We start from the raw sequence: 22,110 nt of genomic DNA on the forward strand, positions 1-22,110 counted from the left end.
ACACTCCATGGCGGTGCAGCACTCAGCTAGAGTTAGCACAGCACACAACCTGCGAGGTCAACGACAATTTCCTCCGTTATAAAAAATTAGGTGTGCCACTTGCACCCCTGGCAACATAGCAAAATTGCAAAACTGATTCCCCAGGTGGATAAAGCTTCCACTCAATTAATCTAATTTTTTACAGTGGTTCAAAAGCAATCTGTCTGAAATGAAAAAGTAATGCTGCAATGCTATGTTAAGGATCTGATCTGGCTCTCACCCATGTTTAGGTCAACTTGCTGTTTCATGGGCCTCAGAACAAGGCAAGATTACTCAAATATGTTGCAGATTATAACAAAGGGCCAGCAAAGAACAGAATGTATGCTGTGTGCACACCTACCTTGCTTTATTCACTTCAGCTAGACCTTCACAGCTCTTATGTAAAGCAGCCATTTTAATTGACTTTCACAGATGATTTTTATTCTTTTTTTTTTCTTTTCTTTTCTTTTTTTAAGGATGGAAGGAAAGCCTTTCACAAACGTATCTTCCCTCTTATCTGATCATGGTATTGATCACAGAATTTGGTCTGCTACAGACTTAAATTCTTCAAGAGCCAGTCAGCCACACAGATCCAGCATATTCCATCAACTTAAGACTTTATGCTGAATTTAACAACATTAAAGAATAATACTCAGCACACATGAGAAGCTCTTTACGTAGCTGCGAAGAAAACTTTATGTCATGTTACAGAAAAATTCATTTGAATCCAGCAGCTTACCCACAGTCAAGAAAGTCTGGGTCAAATAGGAAGCAGAATAAGTATCATCTTCACCCTGCTGGGAGTGTTGCCAGTAAATGCATTGTAGCTAGGTCTCAAAGGTGGATCTCTAGCCCATTGGATTTTGTGTCTTGGTTTTTTGACTACTCAACAGACAAGATCTTTAATCAATGCTGTGAACAAATTTCTCCATTTCAAAGATTTTTTGGGATAACCACATTGCTTTTCACAATTTCATCAGCATAAATGATTTTTTCATTGTTTTCTTATTGTTAGGCTATTTACAAGGCATACTTCCATTACATGAGGAGTTCACTGAGTATGTGATTTTCATTACATCAGGAAAAACCTCCTAGGACTTGGAAACAATTACGTTTTTAATAGCATCTGATAGCACCATGAGGCATTGACTAGGATCACGGCCAATGCGAAGATATGGTCCATATGGTCCATTTATTATCAAGATAATAATTGAGAACACCTTCCTCATTTTCACCACTCTTAAGCATATGGGATCTACAAAGGAATAAGCAATTAGAGAAATAAAAGTAAACTTTGTATTCAAAGTTATGGCATCTCTCTTCTGACTTCTATATATGCCACGGGAAATAATCCCAGACATTTGATATGTACTTTGATATGACCACAAAGAATCACCTTCCACAGGGTCTTGGAAATACACTGTACGGTGTTCTTGCCCTCACCTTGCCCAGTGTAACCTTCTTCCCCAACTTCTCCAGTTGCACTATTTAACATAGGACAGTAGGATTTATACACAAAGGGGCCTGTATGAATCAACAACAACAACAAAAAACCCTCCCAAAAAAATAATAAACTTAACTCAACCCTGTGGCTGTTAAAGTAACCCTGAGTGGAATAAAAAAGCCAAATTTAGAGAAAAGGAAGACTTAAAATATTTTGTTTAGCAAATGGAAGGGAGAGAATATTAAGAGGAGACTGGAACAGAAAAGTGGAAAAAAGATAACATGGAAACTGGAAACTTGCTCTTGCTCCCAGCCCCAGACTTTCGCAACTCCTTTTGACTACCTGTGCCAGGGAGACACCGCTGCTGCTTGCTTTTCCTCTCAGAAATTTGAGCACTGGCATTCCACCTGGCTGATAAATGATGTATCAAGGTTAAGAATACTTTTTTTTTTTTTAGCTACAGTAATATTTCTGCTTGAATTTTGTAGTAAAAGACCTTGGAGAAAATGTTTGCAGTTAACTTCTTGTGCAAACATCCTGAAAAATGAACCAAACAAAAGGACAGTGGAGCAGCATTATAAAAATACAGAAATTATTCCGTTTTTCAACTTCACACCCATAAGCTGTCTGGAAAAGGACAATTGTCATATATGAGGAGCAATAGTGGTGTTAAAACAACCAAAGACACCTATATAGACATTTGGGTTTTATTTTTATAAAAAAGATCCGATTTATTAGTGCCAATGTATGTTCATAGTAAGGTAACAGAAACTAAGCTAATCTGAGTAGCAACTTACATCAAAGGATATCAAAATAATATTTCTTGCAAGTGAAACATAATACTTCATTTAAACGTGATTCTTGCCAACTAGAAGTCCTTGTTATCTGTCTATGAAGCCTTTAAAGAAAAGTTGCTACAGTCAAACAGGGTCCTGATAGAACTTGGCACATAAAGAAACAATTCAATTTTCACCCATACAATACCTCTCACTCCCCTGGAGCGCTCATTCATACAATACTTACATAATGCATATACATTATGACTAAAGCCATGTGTGGCCTAAAGCACATAGAATATCTCAGTTCTAAACGTAACATATCTCTACATCAAAAGCAGGTCACTGTATTTACAGCAGATGATCTCGCTCTGCAGATAGGGCTTTCACTTGAAGATCCTTTTGTTAGCATACGCCAAGATGTCCAAGTCGTCAAATTATTTATCAAATTAGAGGTGTATCTACAGGAAGATCTGTCTGACCGTGTGCGAGGATTCTAAGGCAATAGTAGTAGTTGTTCCACAGGACTAGCGCTGCTGTTGCAACCCGCTCTGCCTTGGAGCAGTAAAGCCTTTCTTCTCCAGATGCAGCCAGGCGTAGTGAGACATTCATGATCTGCAAGCTGTTGGCTCAAAAGTCTAAAACTTCTTGGTTTGTTTTTGTTTTTTTATGTTCATGGAATAGCACCATAGGAATTCACTCTTGATAGCAAACAAATCCTGTGTCTGTTGTTTTGTTTTGCTTTTTTCACCATCACAGATACTCTTACTCCCAGAAAAAAAAAATCTCTTTGTGAAACCTCCCTCTTGGATACTACTGCAGCTTCATTTCTGGTTAGCTAAACCAGACAATTAGCTTATTCACAAAGAGGTCCGAAGAAATAAAGCTTAGTAGTGGTTCCAAATGTACTGCTAAAAACAAATTCAGTAGGAGGAGTTTCAGATGATCCTTGACTACTTCTGTTTCTCATGGATACAGATTTTGATTCGGGATAGGTTTTCATTTCAGTCTCTTTCTATGTTCAGTGCAAAATAAGAGCACATCATCAGAGATAGCTTACTTAACCAGTAAACCAAACATTTTCAGATGCTTATACTGTTCAAATTCAGTCAACTAGTGATTGGCCCATTAGTGATGACCGACGTAACAGTTCAGACTTCTCAGTCATTAGTAAAACAAAATACTCTAAAGATCAGTTATGTTTCAGAAGTAGGATTTTCCAGTTTCAAAACACTGATAACCTGATATGACAGATGAATTTGTAAAAAATACAGAACGATGCAGGAAAACCTTCCCATTTCATATCTTCTTTCAAGTCCTTGTACACACCATATGCAGGATACAAAGTCAAAGCAACTAGATATAAGGACAGTATTTTGAGTGTGGGACCTGAAAGAGCTTTTTTCCCTCCTGGACACCATAGAATTGTCAGAAGGAAGAACGGTCTGTATGGTCACTTCCCCTGAATGCAACTGATTGAATCTGCATGCATCTATGACAAATGTCAAACCATGAACAAAAGCTTTTATATTCTCCCTGCATGCAAAGTCCTTTCACAAGCTTTGCAGAGACAGTCAAATATGGAGCCCGCACATCATTACCTTGTCTATTCCACTGGGATAGGTGATTTATTTTATTTTATTTTATTTCAGTCTCTGGTCTTATAAGTCGTCATTTCAACTGAACTCATATAAAACATTTGTGCTAATAACATCAGTTTAAAAAAAAGACATGCCTTCCTTCCTTTCCACTGTGCGTTCTTTCTTCCTCACTCTCCTTTTCTGGCATAGAGGTTCTTGTGTTATTTTTTGGTGTGCACACTATCTGGATATTTTATACTTCTGTATCGTATATGAAATCCTTTCTTGTTGATTGTATCATCAGTGTGAAAGTGAAGTAAAAGAGTTTCCCCTGCTGAATAAATTTCTTCTGGTGGCTAAAATAAATGAATAAACAAACAAATTATCTGTCCACTCTGTGTATTTATACTCTTCATTCAAATTTTTTTTCTTATGGATATTTCTCTTTTGTATTCAATTTGTATTGAGTATCTCTACAATCTTTTCTTATGAGACAAAGAGAACAAAGCTCCTCATTCTTTTGTCCTTCACAGATGTCTTCTATAGTTCTTCTGGAGTCATGTAACTGACTGGGCAGAACCATACACAATATTCCAAATTTAGATAAACAAATTATTCCAGTACCTCTTTTCCATCCTATTCTTCATAGCCCTTATGATGGCCTGTTTTATTACTGAAGCACATTGATCAGAAGTACCAGCTGAACTACCAAGTCCTTTTTCTGAAGTTGAGAAGGTGGTAATGTATACTAACAATGCCCTTTTCCCACTTCAGCTGGGATTATTTTGCTTTCAATAGCTTTTCTATTTAATTCCATCTTTCCTATGTGCTTGTTTAGGAATGGCCTCTGAAGCCATTCGTCCATGTCTTACCAGAACCAAAACAACAACAACAAAACCCAACCACCCCACCTACCCCCACCTCCCATCTCCCCCCATCCCTGCCTCCCACCCCCCCCTAAAAAAAAAAAAAATTCAGCCTGAGGTTGGGCCATTCTACAGTTTGTTGCCCTCCTACTTGTAAAATAGGGCAACTTGAAAAGAAAAGTATTGTTTTGTGTAAATTAGTAGACACTGGGCTGAGCTGTAGCATTTCCCTTAGAATATATTGCCTACAGTTCAGTGGTAGCACCTTTACTGCATCTTTAAGTGTTCAAAAAATGCCCTAAAAGGATTTAAGCCAGCTTATAGGTAACTCATCTGAATGACTGAGATGTTTCATCCAGCACTGTGGCTGAATCCAAAAAGTGTCCCATGATTAATTAAGAGCTCCCACTATCTCATGTAGAGCTTTTCAAATCTCTTATCTAGGCAAAGAGTGTATGTATGAAGGTATGCTTGCATTTGCACACATATAAAGAATTGATGAGGACTTGTGGGATCATTGCACCAGCTTTCTCAAGGCAGGCAGCCAACAGAACAATGCAAGTCTAAAAGGAGAAATAGAATACATCCTTTTCAGGATGTCAGCTGGCCAGTTTCCTCCATGTCTCACAGTTAAAATGCGTCAGAGATGCATTTGGGATGACAGGGCTTTCTTAACGCCTGTATTAATCAAACAGTTTAGGAGCACTTTTTTTTCTCCTAGAATCAGATTTAAGTTGTAGATGAGCATGTTATAAATGCTTCCCAAGCTCCCCTCCCCCTGCAAAATCTGGCTTCTTCATTCAAATGGAAAGAATTTTAATGTGATAATTTTCAACACCAGTGCATTTCTCTCTCTGTAAGGGAAAGTGCTGTTAACTTTTTTTGAGGTGGTGTTAAACACTCCACTGTCAGCTACCTAAAGCTTAACATAAGTTTACAACACTTTGGTCAAAAACTAGATAAGAATATTCATTGTTGAAAATATTTCAAGGGAATGTTTGTACTACAAGTCTTCAAATTTATATTAAAAAAAAAATCTAAAGCAGATGATCTAGTATCTTCATTATAAGGTGCAGTAACTGAACCTTATCCCTTCTTGTCCCTTTCCTTCCTCTGCACTGTCTTTCTTTTTCTCTTCGTTGTGGAAATAAAAAGAAAAATTTTAGTACCTGGTTACTTACCCCAGATCCACAAAATCGACCAAGCCTTACAGCTGTCTTATCGTGACCATCAAAGAGCTCCACGTAATCGTAACCACAGTCTGCCTCTTCTTCAACCTCAAAAGTCTGAAACATTAACTCAACTCGATAGCTGCGCTCTGCTACCAGGAGCCAGTCGCAGTCTGCCTGAACTGGATAGTTGTTATCGCCAAACTGAGCATGCGAGTACAGATCTTTGGGCTTGGTTTCAGCTTTCAGCCGACCACCACACTCTAAACAGAGGGAAAAAAATAAGGATGAAGAAGCTTATTCAGTGCAAATTAGCATTTTCTTCATAGATGCGCAGCCTTATTCAGGCTGAGTGCGTTTTTATGCCACAAGCAGGTCAATCAAACAAGGTGTAGAGTGAAGTACTACCCAGCATTAATACAAATCCATCATTCTGAGTTTTCCCTATATAAATTCTGTTTTATAACTACAGAAATTTGAGCATATTTCATAATTTTCAAGTGAAAGTCCAAAAGGCAGGGAACACCAAAGTTGTAAGGAATGTGGTTCAAGAAGTAGGACATTCTTCAGGTAGGCATTTGAGAGGTGCCTGGGGCCAGCAAGACAAGTGCCGTAAGTGGGGCATCCACATTTCAGTGGTGACAGTCTTTCCACATGGGTTAATGACACCGTTTGCAAGTGGCAGGGGAGGATCAGCTCTAGCACACATGCAGTGAGTGATCAAGTGCAAAAGTCTTGTGTTTCATAGGAGCGTCAGCTTTAACCATCATGCGGTGCCTTGAGAGCCAGCTCAATACTAAACACCACTGCCAAGCTCGCTAGCTTGTTTGCTGCAGAGTCCTTGGACGTGAACAGGTCTTTCTCTGCAAAAGATTGTGGCCAGGAGAAAGCTGCTGCTACCAGAGAAAGTCTTGTAGCTGAAAGCCTGCTCTTGAAGCAAGTCCTGAGCAGGAGATCCTTGCCCTGTGCCAAAGCAGTATTGTCAGTATAAATCTCTATTTGTACATGGTAGTAAAATGTATGTGTTGCTTTAGAGTTTGTTTATAACTGCTCAAAAAGTTCATAATTGAAATATGAATTAACTTTACTGCATACTCCAATAAACTGTTCTTTAGCCAGTTTCCTCAAGGAGAACAGAAATTGCTGAAAATGCACTGAACCTAAAAAAACCCAAAAAACAACAAACCAGCAGCTAGTACGTTATCCTTTCCAAATATTTTCAGCAGCTATAATTAAAACTAGTATTCTATCCTAAATAGCCAGTGAATTCAGCTTCTACAGTAACTTAAACATATAGGTGTTATGCATTTACCAATTAAAAGTTCTATTACAATGCAACCAACAACAGATGGAAAATTGTATTTAAAAGAAAAAACGCATTGTTTATTATGTTTCCAAGAGATGGGTGGAGGCTTTTTTTCTTATAGCTACAAAAATTTCAATGAAAACAGCATAATTTTATTCTGGTTTCTCATCTAGAACCACCTATCCCTTATAGCAACCATAAAAACATCAAGTGCAAATTAGCTTTAACCAAAACCTGAGATTCACAAGTTTAGATTCAATTTTTATAAATAAATGAACAGATAATTCTATCTGCATTTTGATCAAATGTAGCTATTATAAATTGATCATTTTATAATAACCTGAAACAAATTGAAAGATTCAAACATTTCTAAGCTTTGGTGAATTGATAATTGAATTTCACTTCAGTGTCATGGACTCCACCCACACTAAACATGACCAATTGCAATGTTATACTGTGAGGAGTCACATTTCAGCTGGGAATTAATGCCAGTAATGAGCAAATCCTAATTTTCTAAAAACGTGGTGTTTTTTCTTAATAAGAAAATGAAGGAATCAAAGCAGGAAATATATAAGTAGAGTAATCCATTATGCATGATCTGTTGTTCAATCTGAAATTTCAAAATTTTGTTTTTAAAGAACAGATAAGAGCACGTGATAAAGAAAATTTGTCAAATGAGATAGTTCAAACAGTTATTCCTCATTAGTATTATAATTTACTGATTTTTTCCCCCTTTTTTTTCCTATTCTTGATTTCATTTACTTCCCCCTTTTTTTTTTTTTTTGACTGGACTGTTGCCAATAGTGAAAACATCTCCCTGCTTCAGACACAGAACAGCTGCTAAGGAGAAAATGTTTAATGAACTGTCTGCATTGTTTCCCTCTGCTTGCTACAGTGGACAGGAGCTTAAAGGAAACTTGTAGCCTTACTAGCAATGGCAGAAAATGGCAATCCCCTTTCCTCTGCCCTTCTCCCATGGATTATAGCCTTACTTTACGATAAAGTATTGATTTTAGAAATTACAAGTCAAATTTTCAATTTCTGAAGGACTAAGTTGTAGTTTCGAAAGTCTACATCCAGCCTGCACAATGCAGCACTGCATTAGGACGTGTGGGACAGACTGTGATGGGTCTTCACAGAACAGAGCAGTGCCACGTAGCAGTGCTTGCTGAGCCTTGATACCAGAACTAACCTAGCTGCACTGACCATCATGCTTCCCACTGTGCTGGGTCTGCTCTGCTGTGGGTACGACGTACGCGTCTGACTGTAAAGAAATACGTTTGACTTGTAAAATGCTGTTGATCTGACAGCTTTAGGTGAAAGACTTTTTTCTAGATCAGCTAAGAAACAAAAAACCCTTTCTTGTTTCCTGACGTTTCTAGGGGCTTTCAGGCTTCTTACAAACACGAGAGCAAACCGAGCAGTAGTCTCTTGACTGTTTAACAAGCTGGACAGATGGGAAAAGCTTAAACCCACACTATCTGAACTAGTGAAACAAGATTATAAATTGATTTCAGCATTGCCATAATGAATTATTACAGTCATTTTGGAAGCAAGGCAGGATCCTAAACTGAGTGACATCTGAGATGCCCAGATTTGTCAGAGACATCCTCCCAGGGTTGACAGATAGGAACAGGACCTACAGCTGACCTGCAGCCTCCTACAGCAGTGGATGGAGGCCAGGCACCATAAATGAGGCCATCCAGAAGGGAACTAGATGCCTGTGTTAGGGCAGCCAAATCACTCCCTAAGCAATGATGCTTAATGTTCTGTCAGGAGCGTTTTTGTAAATTCCTTCTGAATGGGTTATGCCTTTTCTGAGACGGAAAATATACAGAATCTGTTTCTAAAACTCTGTTGCACTTTAAAAACAGCATTTTATAAGTTTTTCTCCACCTAGGGAAGCCTTTCTATCCAGTCTATTTTTTGAAACTTTATTGCCCCTGCTGCTACAGTTTTATCCTGTTTTTTGAAATATTCAATGGAAATTTGTTATTTGGATAGTATTTCAAGCCAAAAAGCGTCACAGAAGGGAAATCAACATCATCATCAGGATCTACTAGAGTAAGAGGCCATTGAGTCACGACAATGCCAGGAATATAGCAGCACAGACACCTTTGGGCATAGGATCCAGTTACTCTTTCTCTGCTGTTATATTACACAGGTCCTTCTGCTGAGTGAGTTCTGCCCAGGGGTTAGAAGTGAAGGGAGCGGCTTCCTCAGCTCTCCCTGTCTGTCTGCACAGCTATGCAAGATGGAGTGCAACCTTGCCTACTTCCATTGCATGCCATCAATTATTTGCTAGAAAAAAAATGAAATAAGGAAATACGATCCACTGTCTACACACTTGTTAGATATCTATTCATTCACACGTGTCCAAAGCACAGAGGTTAAATTCCCACGGAACATCTGTGTTTGGCTCAAGACTTCAGGAAAAGGCTTCAAGATTAGAGTTGTCTCTCATTCAAATGGTACCTCAAAGCACATGCTGGTGATGTGCTGTTCCACTTAGTGAGCAGTTTGTGCAACAGCAATTGCCAGAAATAAATGTCCTCTCTTAAGGAGGCAAACTTTCTAATTTTTACAACATTCTTAAAAACTGGGCAGATTCTATTCTTCAGATTTTCTCAGAAAAGCACTGTTATGCGTGCTAAGAAAGTTTTTACAGTTAAGGCACATAAAACTCAGCAGATATCTATATATAGATATATATCTATATGAGGGAAATTCTAGCAAGTCATAACATAACTAGTAATCTTCAGAAGTTAGGGAATATAAATCTGAACTTCCTTCAATATAAAGACTGCTCCAATTCTGCAAATTGAAAGTGGGAAGAATAGACGAGACAGTAGTTTTACAACACCTGTTTCTAACAAGAGTTCTGACCTTTGACTATTTACCCTGAGGTAATTTAGAAATGAGTAATTATTACCATTTCTATCTAATTTTCCATCTAAAGGAAGGGGTCACTGCAGCAGGGAAGGCAAACAATGGCATGCTTGTAGAAGAGAATTTCCCACAAGAAAAACAAATTGAATTACAGGTAGCTAAACTTTTCACTTTCCAGGCCCAGATCATGAAGAGTTAATAGTTCATATACTGTTGCCTACTGTCTTTCTCTGAAAGGGAAATTAAATTAATAAAGTTTTAGAATTATTCTTAACAAAGCAGAAGGAAAAAAAAAAGCAAATGCTAACATTGATATATGAGGATTTGTTAGCTAAGCACTACACATCAACTTAATGAATACTCAGGGTACTATCAAATGGTCTTAACGGTGACTAATCACCTTGATTAGTACCTTCTATTAATAACTGCTACCTGTCAGTAAACCTTACGTACTAGCACAGATATTTATAAGTATTTTCTGCATTAATATTTATTGCCAAATACTGGATAAGTAAGAATGAAAGTAAAGATAGACGTTATGTCTGAAGAAGAAAAAAAAAAAAAAAAACCAAACCCCCCTCATCTTACAGCAAGCACTGGAAGTTCAGAGATTGAGCACTAGGGGCCACTGTAAGCCAAGCAACTTCAGGGAAATAATGTACACACTATGAAAATGTCCCAAGAAATCTATTAATGCAATTTCAAAACACTATTTTTAATTTCAGTGATTTCTGCCAAAGAACAAAATTAAATGGTAAATGTGAAGGAGATTATACCTTTACAGTCTTAAGAAAGTCTTCAGTATTGTTTTTACTTATTTTTCTTTGGCTTGTCTTTCCTTTTTAGCTCTACAGGAAAGTAATAGCTGTTTACACAAAACCCAGACTTTTGTTTAAGTTAGAACAAGAGAGTAATGGAGGTGCATCACATGCCCCAGTGAAGTATTGCCATTACAAATACAATGAAAAGCTATTGAATCTTACAAACTAATGGCATGAACCTTAAGAAATATCTCTTAGACTGTCTATGCCAATATCTTCTTTTGATCGGATTTTATTTCAAAATCTTTTAATCATTTGCCTATAAAATTGAGAGGTAGAGAGACAAAGAGAGAGAGAGAGAGAGAGAGAGAAGGAGAAAAAAATGTCTAAAATATTAGAGAATACTTTCTGCAATCTCAGACTTTTCCTACTGTTCTTAAGGTTTCATTAGTTTTAGTTGTAACCTTGTCTTCTCTGTTAACTCATCCCATTCCTATAAAAGAAATGCCTGAATATCTTCCACTAAAGAACAAAGGGGAACTTATTAGTAAAGCACAACCTGATTTTCTGACCTGTAGAGTGCGTTGCTTGGAAGCCTTTTCTTTGAACTGATGCATCAGAAATAAAGCGGAGAAACATTTTGTTGCCAGTAGCAATAAGAGGATCTGGTATCTTATTGCCACACAAGCGTCCCAGAATTGGTGATTTTTCACTTTCACCATCAAACACTTCCAAGTGGTCGTAAGCACATTCTTGATGTTGTTCTATCTCAAATTCATTGAAGGTCTGGGGGGAAAAAAAGCAAAATGATTCAAGGTGGTACTGTACTTACTGTACTTATATGGTACATTTGTACTGGTAGTAGGTTTCAGAATACAAAGTAGATGTAGTTTAAGATGACAGATTTTAGCCTTACTGCCCCTACAAGCCTGTAGCTTTGAATGGCATACTGATTTTGAGAAAGTAGAATGATAATTAAGACAGTGCATTTTAAGAGGGCATCATCCTTCATATAAAAAGGGATTAGAATCTTTATAACTAATGAATATCCATAAGAGAATATTGAATCTACATTACTGTGACTTTTCTGTTGAATTTGTACCATTTGTACCACAATTGCAAATTTCACAGAACATTCAAAACAGCAAAAAGCAGGAAATCTACTGATTCCTCAGATAGTTGAGGACTGATTGAAACATCTTCAAAATGTAATGCCCTCTCCCCCCCCCCCTTTTTTTTTTTTAATTTACCTCACACCACCACTAAAGCCTTCGAGAATGACGTTTCCACATGAATGGTTATGCATGAAAGTTATATCTTCTAATCTATTATCTAGAGATCTATTTTTTATTATTACAACACTAACAATATTTCAGGCTGCACCCCTCATGCTAAGATCACATATTTGTTAGCGAAATCATTGTGAAAAATAGCAAAATTTTGTTGATTGTTTATTAAAAAAACTTCAGTAGACTCTTTTGCTGTCCTCAGCTCTCCCAAGAAGATTCAAGTTGCTGCCATAGTTTGAACACAGTGATCGCAAACTTTACTTCATTTCAAATCTGTGATGTTTCTTCTACAGTTCAAAACACTTATCTTCGTTTCTGAGCTCCTAGGGATTCTCAGTCTCTCTTACTGCTCATGGCAGCTTGTAAGGACAAATTTGGGTCTATTAAAAATTGTAAAATTGAAGTCCTTTGGAGCAGAGCCTGGCCAACTTACTTTTAAAAACTTTTGGAATTTAGATTTCTCAAACTCAGAGTGTCCAACCAAAGGCATTTCCCAAAGGTGTATACCATAACCTACAGAAACTGCTAAAACACCTACAACTAATACCTGCTTTTCAAATATGGAAGAGTGTCTTCCAAGACTGGACTAGTATCAACAAATTTATTTCAAGGGGACATCTAAGAAATTTCACATAAGACTTTTTGACCAGGGCTAAATTTCAACCAGAAACCTAAAGATTAAAATCCAGTAATTTCCTCTCATGTAAACACTGAGAAGGAAATATACATATACATCTTTGTGAATTTTCAGAAATGACCTACAATTTAAAGTGAAATTCAAAATCTATTTTGCTCAACAAAGTAGAACAAAAGCATTAAGTATAAAATGCTCCCATGAGTAGTCACATAGCTGACTGTTTATAAAACACTAAAGGATTAAGAAGCAATAATTAAAAGGAATAAAACTGAACTATCAAATACTGAGCAAATATCATAATTATGTATTCTATCTGGTACACCAAAGCAAATCTGACCTACCAAATCCCTTGTGGAATCCAGCCAGTGTGAAATGTGATGGTAATTTATATTAACAGCTGACCTAAAGGAAATACAAAGAGCTAGCACAAAGTCTTTTGCCCAAAGAACTGGAATATTCAGAATAACACTTCTGTTTTGTGAAAAGTGAAGAGCTGCATGGTGCAGTGGATGTAGGTTCTTTTCACAGGAAAGTCTGGGGGTTTTATTAAAGGAATGAAACTACAGAGGCAGTGAAAACAGCTGTACAGCAGTCCCTCCTACTGCTTTTAAATTGTAGTCAGCCATCCTACTTTTATGATGCCAAGTACGTGTTGTCATTTATACCCAAATAAAATCTGATGGATTAAAAAAAAACCAGAAAGCTGAGAGACTAACTGTAAGGGAGTTAGCTAAATATAGAATTGAGTCAAGCCAACTTGGAATCAACAGGAGCAATAGATGTGATCCAAGAGCAGCCTGCAGAACTTCATTTTCTTTTAGAGGAAAATTATATCAGTTTTGTTCACTTCTCACCAGTACAAAAAGATCACTCTGTAGGAAGCACTTCTCACCATGAACTGTAAGACACACCTATTATTTTTAATATTTGACTTATCACTGGGATTCCTAAGCCTGCAGGGGGACAGTACATGTTATAATGGGTCCCACAAAGAAGAACAGAAAAAAGTCCTAAATTTGTTGTGAGTCTAACAGTTGATTCTAGCAATTACAGAGAAAATAAAAGGAATTCGTTTTTTAAAGGAAAGGCAAATCTTAACATTAAGTCTTTTAAAAGCTCAAAATGCCTAATATTTCAAAACACCCAGAGATGATCTCCATTTTTTTAAAAAGTGGTCAGTTCCCAGCAGTGGACTAAGAGCAGGCTTGAAAGAGGAGAACTGACACAAACTTTCCTTAAAGCTGAACATGACTGAATAGTTGCTGCTAACTTTCTATTATTTAGTGCCAACAGAGTTCTCAGATGATTCAATAAAGTTGGTAGTATAATTAAATCACACTCCATCTTCCTGGGACAAATACTTTTGAATACCTACTCCACCATGACTACAATCCCCATTTTGATTGTCTCATTAGTGGGAATGGTATTCAGAAATGTTACATACAGCTCCTGAACATTAAGCCCTTTCTATCTATAGCACTCAACTGAGTAGATACGTTGGTGGCACTTATGGATAGCTGCCTGAATGGGACACTTCAGTCTGTCTCTTATAAACATCCGGCTGATTAGCTTATGAAAATATCTCTCTGATACATACATTTTTAAAGCCATCTTTATCTACACATTTCATTTAAAAATTCTGAAGTGCATATCCATTTTTTCATAGGCTTAATTACACCAAATGCTTAACTTCAGCCCCTTCAGGAAGAGACTTTTCAGTGATTATCAGAGTGAGAGCAATCACAACCAAAGATTAGTTTCTGTACAAACACACCTCTCAAAAAATGAAGCACAGCCTCACAATTCATGTGGTTTGTTACCACGAAGAAATCAATTCTTTCCTTATTCAATCTAAGTAAACTGTGAGGAGTAAACTTAAATACAGTGTGAAAGTCCAGGAAAAAATATTTATCCATAGTGGAAGTAAGGTATTAATATTATTACTTTTATTGATATGGCCTCTTGCTGTACTAGACAGACTTTAAAGATATTATATACACAAAATTTAGTAGATTGACCCTACTGGCTTGCACAGAAGAGTGATTTCAGACTCTAAATCATGGAGGTATTTTTGAAAATTGCATCTAGTAAAATTCTGTCTAATTTTTCCAATTTCATTGGCCAAAGCCAATTTAAAAACCTTTTATTCTAAAACAGACCACATGATATTTCACTGAGGAAATCTGCACGCTGGAATTTTGCCTGCTGAGGTTAAAAGTACTGAAAAAGCTTTTGCAGCAACATGCCCATGCCTGGCTGGCTTTGATTTATTCAGCCAGGATGAAGAAGGCTTGCACAGAAGCGGCAGCGGGAAGGCCACATGAATCAAAAACCTGGTTTTTACCCTTTGAATGGACAGAGCATGCACACCACTCATTTTCTGCAACCCCCACATCCCCCAGAACAGTTTGACCATTTTATTTCTGGTGAACAGGGATCAACACATGAACCCCCATCAGCACCAGCAGCAGAGGTTACGGTTTTGGCTAAGGTCAGGAGTTATGAGATGACGATATCCCTTTCATCCCTGCATCAATATTGGCTATTGCTTCTACCTGTCCGAAGCAGACATATCTCTCTTCTTAAGTTTATTTGCTCCAAAACACTTGTTAAACCCATTTATCAGATTTTAAAATATGTAAGGCCAGCTTTTGTTGTGGCTGTCCCCTGAGTACTCTGGCTGAAGGAACACTACGGCTGATCTCAAAGCAGAAAAGCCCCATGGGCAGGTCCGTGCTTTCGGCTTCGTACAGAGGCTAGATAACCTCAGTAGATCTGCAAAGCTCCCTACGCCCTGCTAGCCTGTCTTCAGCCACCAGCACTGTCCTCAGCCAGCTGGACACAAAGGTCGCTTAACTTACTTAGGCTGCTTTTGTTAACATTTTGGTTAAAATTTTGTTAAAAAAAATTGTTAAAAAATTTGTTTAAAAAAAATTTTGTTAAAAAAATTTGTTAAAAAAAAAATCTACTTTTGTTAAAATTTGGAGCCACTTTTAAATGAGACATCCAGATTCTTGGGTTTTCTATCTTCTTTTCCTCCTTGAAAAGTAGAGAACAGCAATGCAAAAGGTGTGTGGAGAGGACTGTTCATAACTTCTAATTTTGCTTATTCTATATATTGGAGTTTGCGTAAATGGCCTCTGCCATATTTGTCAAAACTTTGTGCAAATTTTATGAATTGCAACAATGATATAGTAAGACCTGACAGGAGAAAAGTATTCCTCCTGCCCTTTGCTGTCCAGAGTATTTACAATCACCACAAACTTAAATTCACAGCTCTATGATACTGAGTAGCCCCACTTGGCCAGGAACGGACAGGAGTCAGCAGATTTTTAAAACAGTTTACCTCTGAGCTGCAAACTGATAGTAAAGTTTAGTAACAGTTCCATATTGTTGAGTAGTCATTCGAGAAGCAGGTTTGGGGGAAGAAAAGAGGAAAAGGAAGGGCAGGCAGAAACTCACCAATTTGACTCTCTGCCCAGGGGTGGCACTGATTTCCCACGTGCACTCCTTTCTACTGGGATACTTGTCGGGCCAGTTGGGACTCGTGATGATGCCGTTGGGACTGTGGATCTTCTGTTCACACTCAGCTGTACCAACAGTGATAGCATCAGTTAGTCTGGGGGTCTGCGTTTAGAGGTAGCCACGAAAATACTCTTTTTTGTCAGAGGACCCACTGAATGGAAAGGATCTTTAGGAAGACGGCTAAGCATGCTCTTCAGTGTGCACGACCATGTTCTTCCCCTTTGGCAAACACTTTATGGCAATTAACCCACCATGCTCATTTATTGATTGTTGTGAAACATACACTGTTGTTTACAATGGATGGCTTTTTTTTGGAAAAAGTATTATAAAGGAATATACATAAGATAAGTATGAAAATTTAATCAAATATTTGCTACTCCCCCAATTCTACATACAAATAAGTATGAAATCCATATGAGAAATCTTGCTACTCCAACTTCAAATGATATTTCTTGAACATTTTGTTTTTCTCTCTTCTCACTAATTTTCATACTGCAGCTACAGAGCAATCATTTTGATTTCTAAACCACAGTTTCTAGGGACATATATACAACTAGAGAACAGCTAAGACTAAACTGTGAGTATGTACCAAGAACAGCTTAGTCATTCACATCGTAACTGAATCACCAGAAGTGCATCTCTGTGAATAAATACAAAGAACTAAAACTTAAAGAAGGCAAAAAAGAAACCAGTTTCATTTTTGTATTTACTTTTTTAACAATCTCAAATTGCTTTATAAACATCAGAGAATTATTCAACAGGAATCTTTTAGAGCAGGGAAGTATCATTCCAACACCAGTGATAAAGCAATTGATTCACAAAGGGCACATCTTTACTCACAAATTAAATCCATGCTAGAATACAGCCTTGAGAAATTACAGTAGCTCACATGATATTGCACGCTTGAGGTTCATTTGCAGACAATCTAAATTCTACTTAAGCCCCAGAGCCTACTGTTTTCTTGGAGGTAGCAGCACCTTGAGGCAGCAAATAGGAAGAAAGATGCATAGGGACTTGACTGGAATTTAGATTGTCTGAATATGTCCCCTAAAATAAACCCAGAAAGGGTAGATACAGTTTCAGCCTGACTGCGAGGAAACTAACTGCTACTGATAGGAGCAAATGCCAACTTTACCAAGCTTCTCTCCAGAAACTCTATCCCTGTGTTTAATACAGCATTAGATAAAGACTCTATCACAGCTTTAAATGTTCTCCACTTCACAGCACTATTAAAAGTAGCACTCCCTGCCAACGATCCCAAGTTTTCCAAACTGCATTCCTGTGGACCTCAAACTCAACCACACACAAATCCTGGGGATGGAGGGGGCGGGAAAGGTGGGGTGGGGGACTGTTTAAGCCCAAACGTCTAAGCCCCCACTACCAAGATCTTTCTTTTTCCTTTCTTTTCCCTGGAAGGAGAGCTGCAGAGATTTTTCAGCGAGACAGTTGTATAATTAACTGTTCAAATACCTTACTACTTACCCTCCTTGCAGTCATGTTTGTTTTCGTGTAGCACAAATCCATTTCGGCATTGGCAAACGTAGCTTCCTACTGTGTTGATGCACTCATGCTGGCAGCCACCATTGTCCTTCGAACACTCGTCCTTGTCTAAGAAATACACAACAAGGTTGAGTGAGCATCACAGCTAGCAGTAGTCCTCGTTACCAAAAAGAAAAAGGTTTAGCACAGCGTTTGAGTCCAGAAAAGGATAAACTAAGGCACAGTCACTCTTCTCAGTATGGCAGTTTCGTGGTACCTTAGTTCTAGCCACTCATTGCTCAGCCTGCAACCTTGCACCATGGCACAAATAGTCTGTCTCATCTTTCTAGGAAGGGAGGGGTAGATCCTAGGGGAGAGGAAGACTAGTAAAACAAACAAGCTAAATCAAAGGTGATAAGACATTTACCAGCGTTTACTCTTTCAAGTGGTCTAGCTGGTAAAATTTCGTAAATACCTCATCCAAAGCTTTATTTCAGTAAACAACAGGAGTGTAATTTATGGACAACAGAAAGTATTCCAACTTTATGCAAATTCCACAATTTAATGGTGGTATGTTGAAAGGAACCTGTAGGCCAAACAAGGTTTCAAGCTCCGCACATTAAACATGTAAGAAAAAGATTTAACGTAAACTTTTTTAATAAGGTGATTTTTTTTTCCCAGCAGAGTGACAGTGTGCTTTACTTTTAATGAATCTGGACATTACAAAACATCACAAAAAGAAAAACATTTCGTTGAAAAACATACAAAAGAAACTGGCATTAATTATTTCAAGGAGACCTACAATATAGCATGCAGTTCTGTTTATTAACATATAATCCTTTAAAAGAGCTTTTAGTGTGTTAGAAGTAAGGCAGAGAGTAGGGGAGGAAATATGACCTGCATTAAACAGCTACAAATTCATTGCATGGAAAAAAGCCAAACTAGATTAACGGGCTGTCATTCTAGCAAGAGGCCTCAGCTGCCACCCTGCTATGTCATTCAGCTGTTGTCATTTTAGGTGAGGCTGGTCCATTTAAAAGAGGCAGACTGCTCCTGACATATACACACATACATGTACATATGTACACACATGTATATACCTATAGATATGTATAGACAGGTATATATAAACCCTGAGATATAAAAATATAAACCTATATAAATATATATATAAACACACACACATATTAAAAAACTGTATCTTACAAACTGTGTCATTTCAACATGCAAAAGAGGAGGAGAAAGAGCAAAGAAACTGTGGTCATCCCAGAGGTGCAGTTGTTGCAGGGCTGGAATGCAGAGCATGCATCCCCTTCAGCCTCATGGACCTTGGAAAGCAGCAGTGAGCGTTATCTCCAAACAAGGTAACATGCAATGTTTCAGGCTTTAGTAGGCACAGGAAGAATTTCTATAGATTACAAGCCACTATGGATAATTTAAGTCTCCTTTTGTTGTCTTTCTTACGTATTTTTTTCCCTGACTTTACTGCCGCTCATATTCAGTAACACAACAAAGGAAGTTTGCATTATAATTGCATACACATCAGCTTTATCTGCCAAAATGTATGCAACACTTGACCTGTTGACTTGCAGTTCTTTCCAAAAAAATCAGCTTCTACTTATAATACGTGATGATAACGTACATTTATAGATAAATTCTGCAAGTCAAACCCAAGCATCCACTGCATTTTGTCCTGTGAATCTCAAATCTGTTTGCACTGAAAGTTTTTGGAAGCTTTCTGCAGATTTGAACAGATTTGAAGGTTAAGAAACAGTCAAAAACATAGGTAGCTCCCAGAATCATATGTCCAAAGGCTTATACTAGTTGTCATTTTGATGATGAAAGAAGCACAAAAGCTCCACAATTCACTGTTTATGCACCTTGCAATGCAAATCCCAAACTGAGGTAGTAAATCTATTTAATTTCAAACAAAAGTTTTAATCGTTCATCTTTGCAAAAGCAAGCACTATTATAAATTAGTTCCATGTTGCAAGTGAAGAATAGTAACAAGCAAATGAGAAATTAGATATAATATGAACAAAACTCTTCAATATTTCCCCTCCTAAGCATTAGTTTGTAGTTTTCTACCAAAATAACAAAATAAATGGAAGGCAAGCTCAAAATGCATTCAAGTTAGGCTTTCAAGTACAGAGTAGGTACACAAATTCTAAATAAGAGCCCTGTCCATTTTCATCTTCCGCCAAACTGTGTGAAAATACTGAAAAGTATTTTAACATTAAATAAGCTTATATTCTGTAAAATAATCTCTTAAGAGACAAGTACATATGCAAACAGTCCCACGTTGGACCTCCTCAGAGATAAAACAATGGACAGAAGGTAGAAAGGAGAAGCTTTGGAACACTTTTGAACACAATCATTACTTGTATGTGGTTAATCAAGGATGCAACTGTTGAACGAGCCTTCCTCACACTTCATAATTCGGAACAGACTTTCTGTCAAGTTGATTGCCCAGTTTCAAAATTCATGAAAAAACAATTAGTCTGTATTAGTTATAGGAACAAATGTTTTGCCATGTAAAAACAAAGCCATTTGTTATGCTGACAGATGGAAATGAATCTCCCCATTTTGAATGGATACTTTCTTTTCTCGTATCAGTACTCAGAACAGGGAAAGATCCATTCTCAACAAAATGTTAGATTGAATCAGAGGACAAATGGTCGTACCTCTGAGACCCTCAGAGGCCACCAGTCTGTGAATAATACGTACTCGGCCTGAAGGGACCTGTATCAAGTCCTTGCAAGATTCAAAAACAAAAATTTTCTCTTTGCAGGCAGCTCTCTTGTCTGTGGAAAAAAAATGTACCAGGATGGCACAAGAGATGAGTTTGTGCTCCAAAACAAATTTGCTCAAGGCTAGAAACATTCTAGCTTTCTCTTTTTAACTGCTCAGTGAATCATCACCCAAGAAAAAATGTTCCAACAAACCGCATTTCTATATTACATCAAACACCATGTATGTTTTGAATGATCATGCAAAGAATCGTATTTATTTAAAAAACTGAAGTACCTCTAAAACTTATGATAAATGGAAGCAGTTTAGTGACATATTATCACTGGGTATTAATCATACCACTACACAGAGACTGATTTAAAGAAATAATTAGGCTATCTTCTTGGAAACATTACAGGAAAAAAAAAATGTTATCATTTTCCCTCCCTAGAGTAAATTCATGGAGTTATTTTACGCTCCTCTAGTCTTATGGGCCCAGCAGACTGCAATAGGTCTTCTGAGGAGAGCAGAAGAGAGAGTGAGGAGGACAGAAGAAAGAGAGAGAGAGAAATAATAAAAAATTAATTACTGGAAGCTTTCAGTTTAGAAGGCTAATACCCAATTCCAAAAAGTTTTAATAAAAGTTTTAAAAAATTAATGTATCATGACTCCCTAGTTTCTTCTCTTTATCCAAGAAACTCGATTATAAATATACAAGAGTGTCTCTGGAGATTAGCTACATCCCTGCAACAGCTCCCAATGGAGCTTTCTTCAGAACTGTCCCATCAAATATAAATTGTACAGAATGTTGGAAAAAAGTTTTTCTCACTTTCCAGTAGCACCTGTCTGGCTGTTAACACCATTTTACAGCCAAAAATGTAATTACATGTTGTCTTACATCAACATAAATACCTTCCTAATGCAGGTCATCTGTTGCCCTATGTCACTGTTTGCTTTCACAGTTTATCACAGTGGGTTCCAACCACCCAAAAACTGCTTTCTGTCGTCTGAGCTGGAGCTGGGCCATGCTTTCTCAACTGTAGCCGTGGCTGCAGTATTCACCACCATAAGAGCTGCAAAAAAAGTTCTTTGGCTGTGCTTTGTGGAACACATTACAGTTCCTAATCTTCAAACTAATCTGACTTATCCCCCTGTCTCTCTTGCTGAGCATTGCATATCCCCTTTACTGGTGAATAGACTGCAAGATGCACTGTTTTACTCGTTACTGATTTTTTTCATAATGTCTTTATGTATGCCTTTATAACTAAATGCTTACATATATTTCTATTGTGATTTAATTAATAAAACTGTTAAATGCCTTCCAGCAAGTATCTTAGACACTAGCACTAAGTATTTCTCCACAGATATAATTCTAAAAGTAGTGTATTCTGAAGACAAGTATATAAATAGGCAAAAACCTTACTTCATCAGCTGAACAGTGATCAGCTGTCAACTCCCAAAGGCAAAATACTTGAAAGTCTTAAGTTCATTCTTCATTGACAGACCAATAGCATATTATGTCCATATTAAGGAATTCAGGCGTAAGAAAGTTATAGTGTTTTCTGACAGCCATGAGAGTTCTGTCTGGTGAATTATTCAGAGATGACAACCTCTTTTTAGACACTTTAAGTTCAGAAGTTT

At 37.4% G+C, this 22,110-nt stretch overlaps 1 protein-coding gene across 4 annotated transcripts in view; it reads right to left on the reverse strand.

The window, feature by feature from the left end:
* Nucleotides 1-2,196: 2,196 nt before the first annotated feature.
* The window catches only part of TLL1 (tolloid like 1), a 142,319-nt gene continuing 122,405 nt past the window's right edge, over nt 2,197-22,110 (reverse strand). For all 4 annotated transcript variants that reach the window (XM_075500345.1, XM_075500347.1, XM_075500346.1 and 1 more), the window contains 5 exons: nt 17,743-17,868; nt 16,198-16,325; nt 11,382-11,595; nt 5,866-6,116; nt 2,197-4,174 (listed from right to left, as the gene is read on the reverse strand). In XM_075500345.1, coding sequence (XP_075356460.1) covers nt 4,040-4,174; nt 5,866-6,116; nt 11,382-11,595; nt 16,198-16,325; nt 17,743-17,868 — 854 coding nt within the window. In that variant the 3' untranslated portion in view covers nt 2,197-4,039. The remainder of the gene's footprint in view (nt 4,175-5,865; nt 6,117-11,381; nt 11,596-16,197; nt 16,326-17,742; nt 17,869-22,110) is intronic.

Source organism: Mycteria americana, chromosome 4 (genome assembly GCF_035582795.1).
Source record: "Mycteria americana isolate JAX WOST 10 ecotype Jacksonville Zoo and Gardens chromosome 4, USCA_MyAme_1.0, whole genome shotgun sequence".
NCBI classification, from domain to species: domain Eukaryota; kingdom Metazoa; phylum Chordata; class Aves; order Ciconiiformes; family Ciconiidae; genus Mycteria; species Mycteria americana.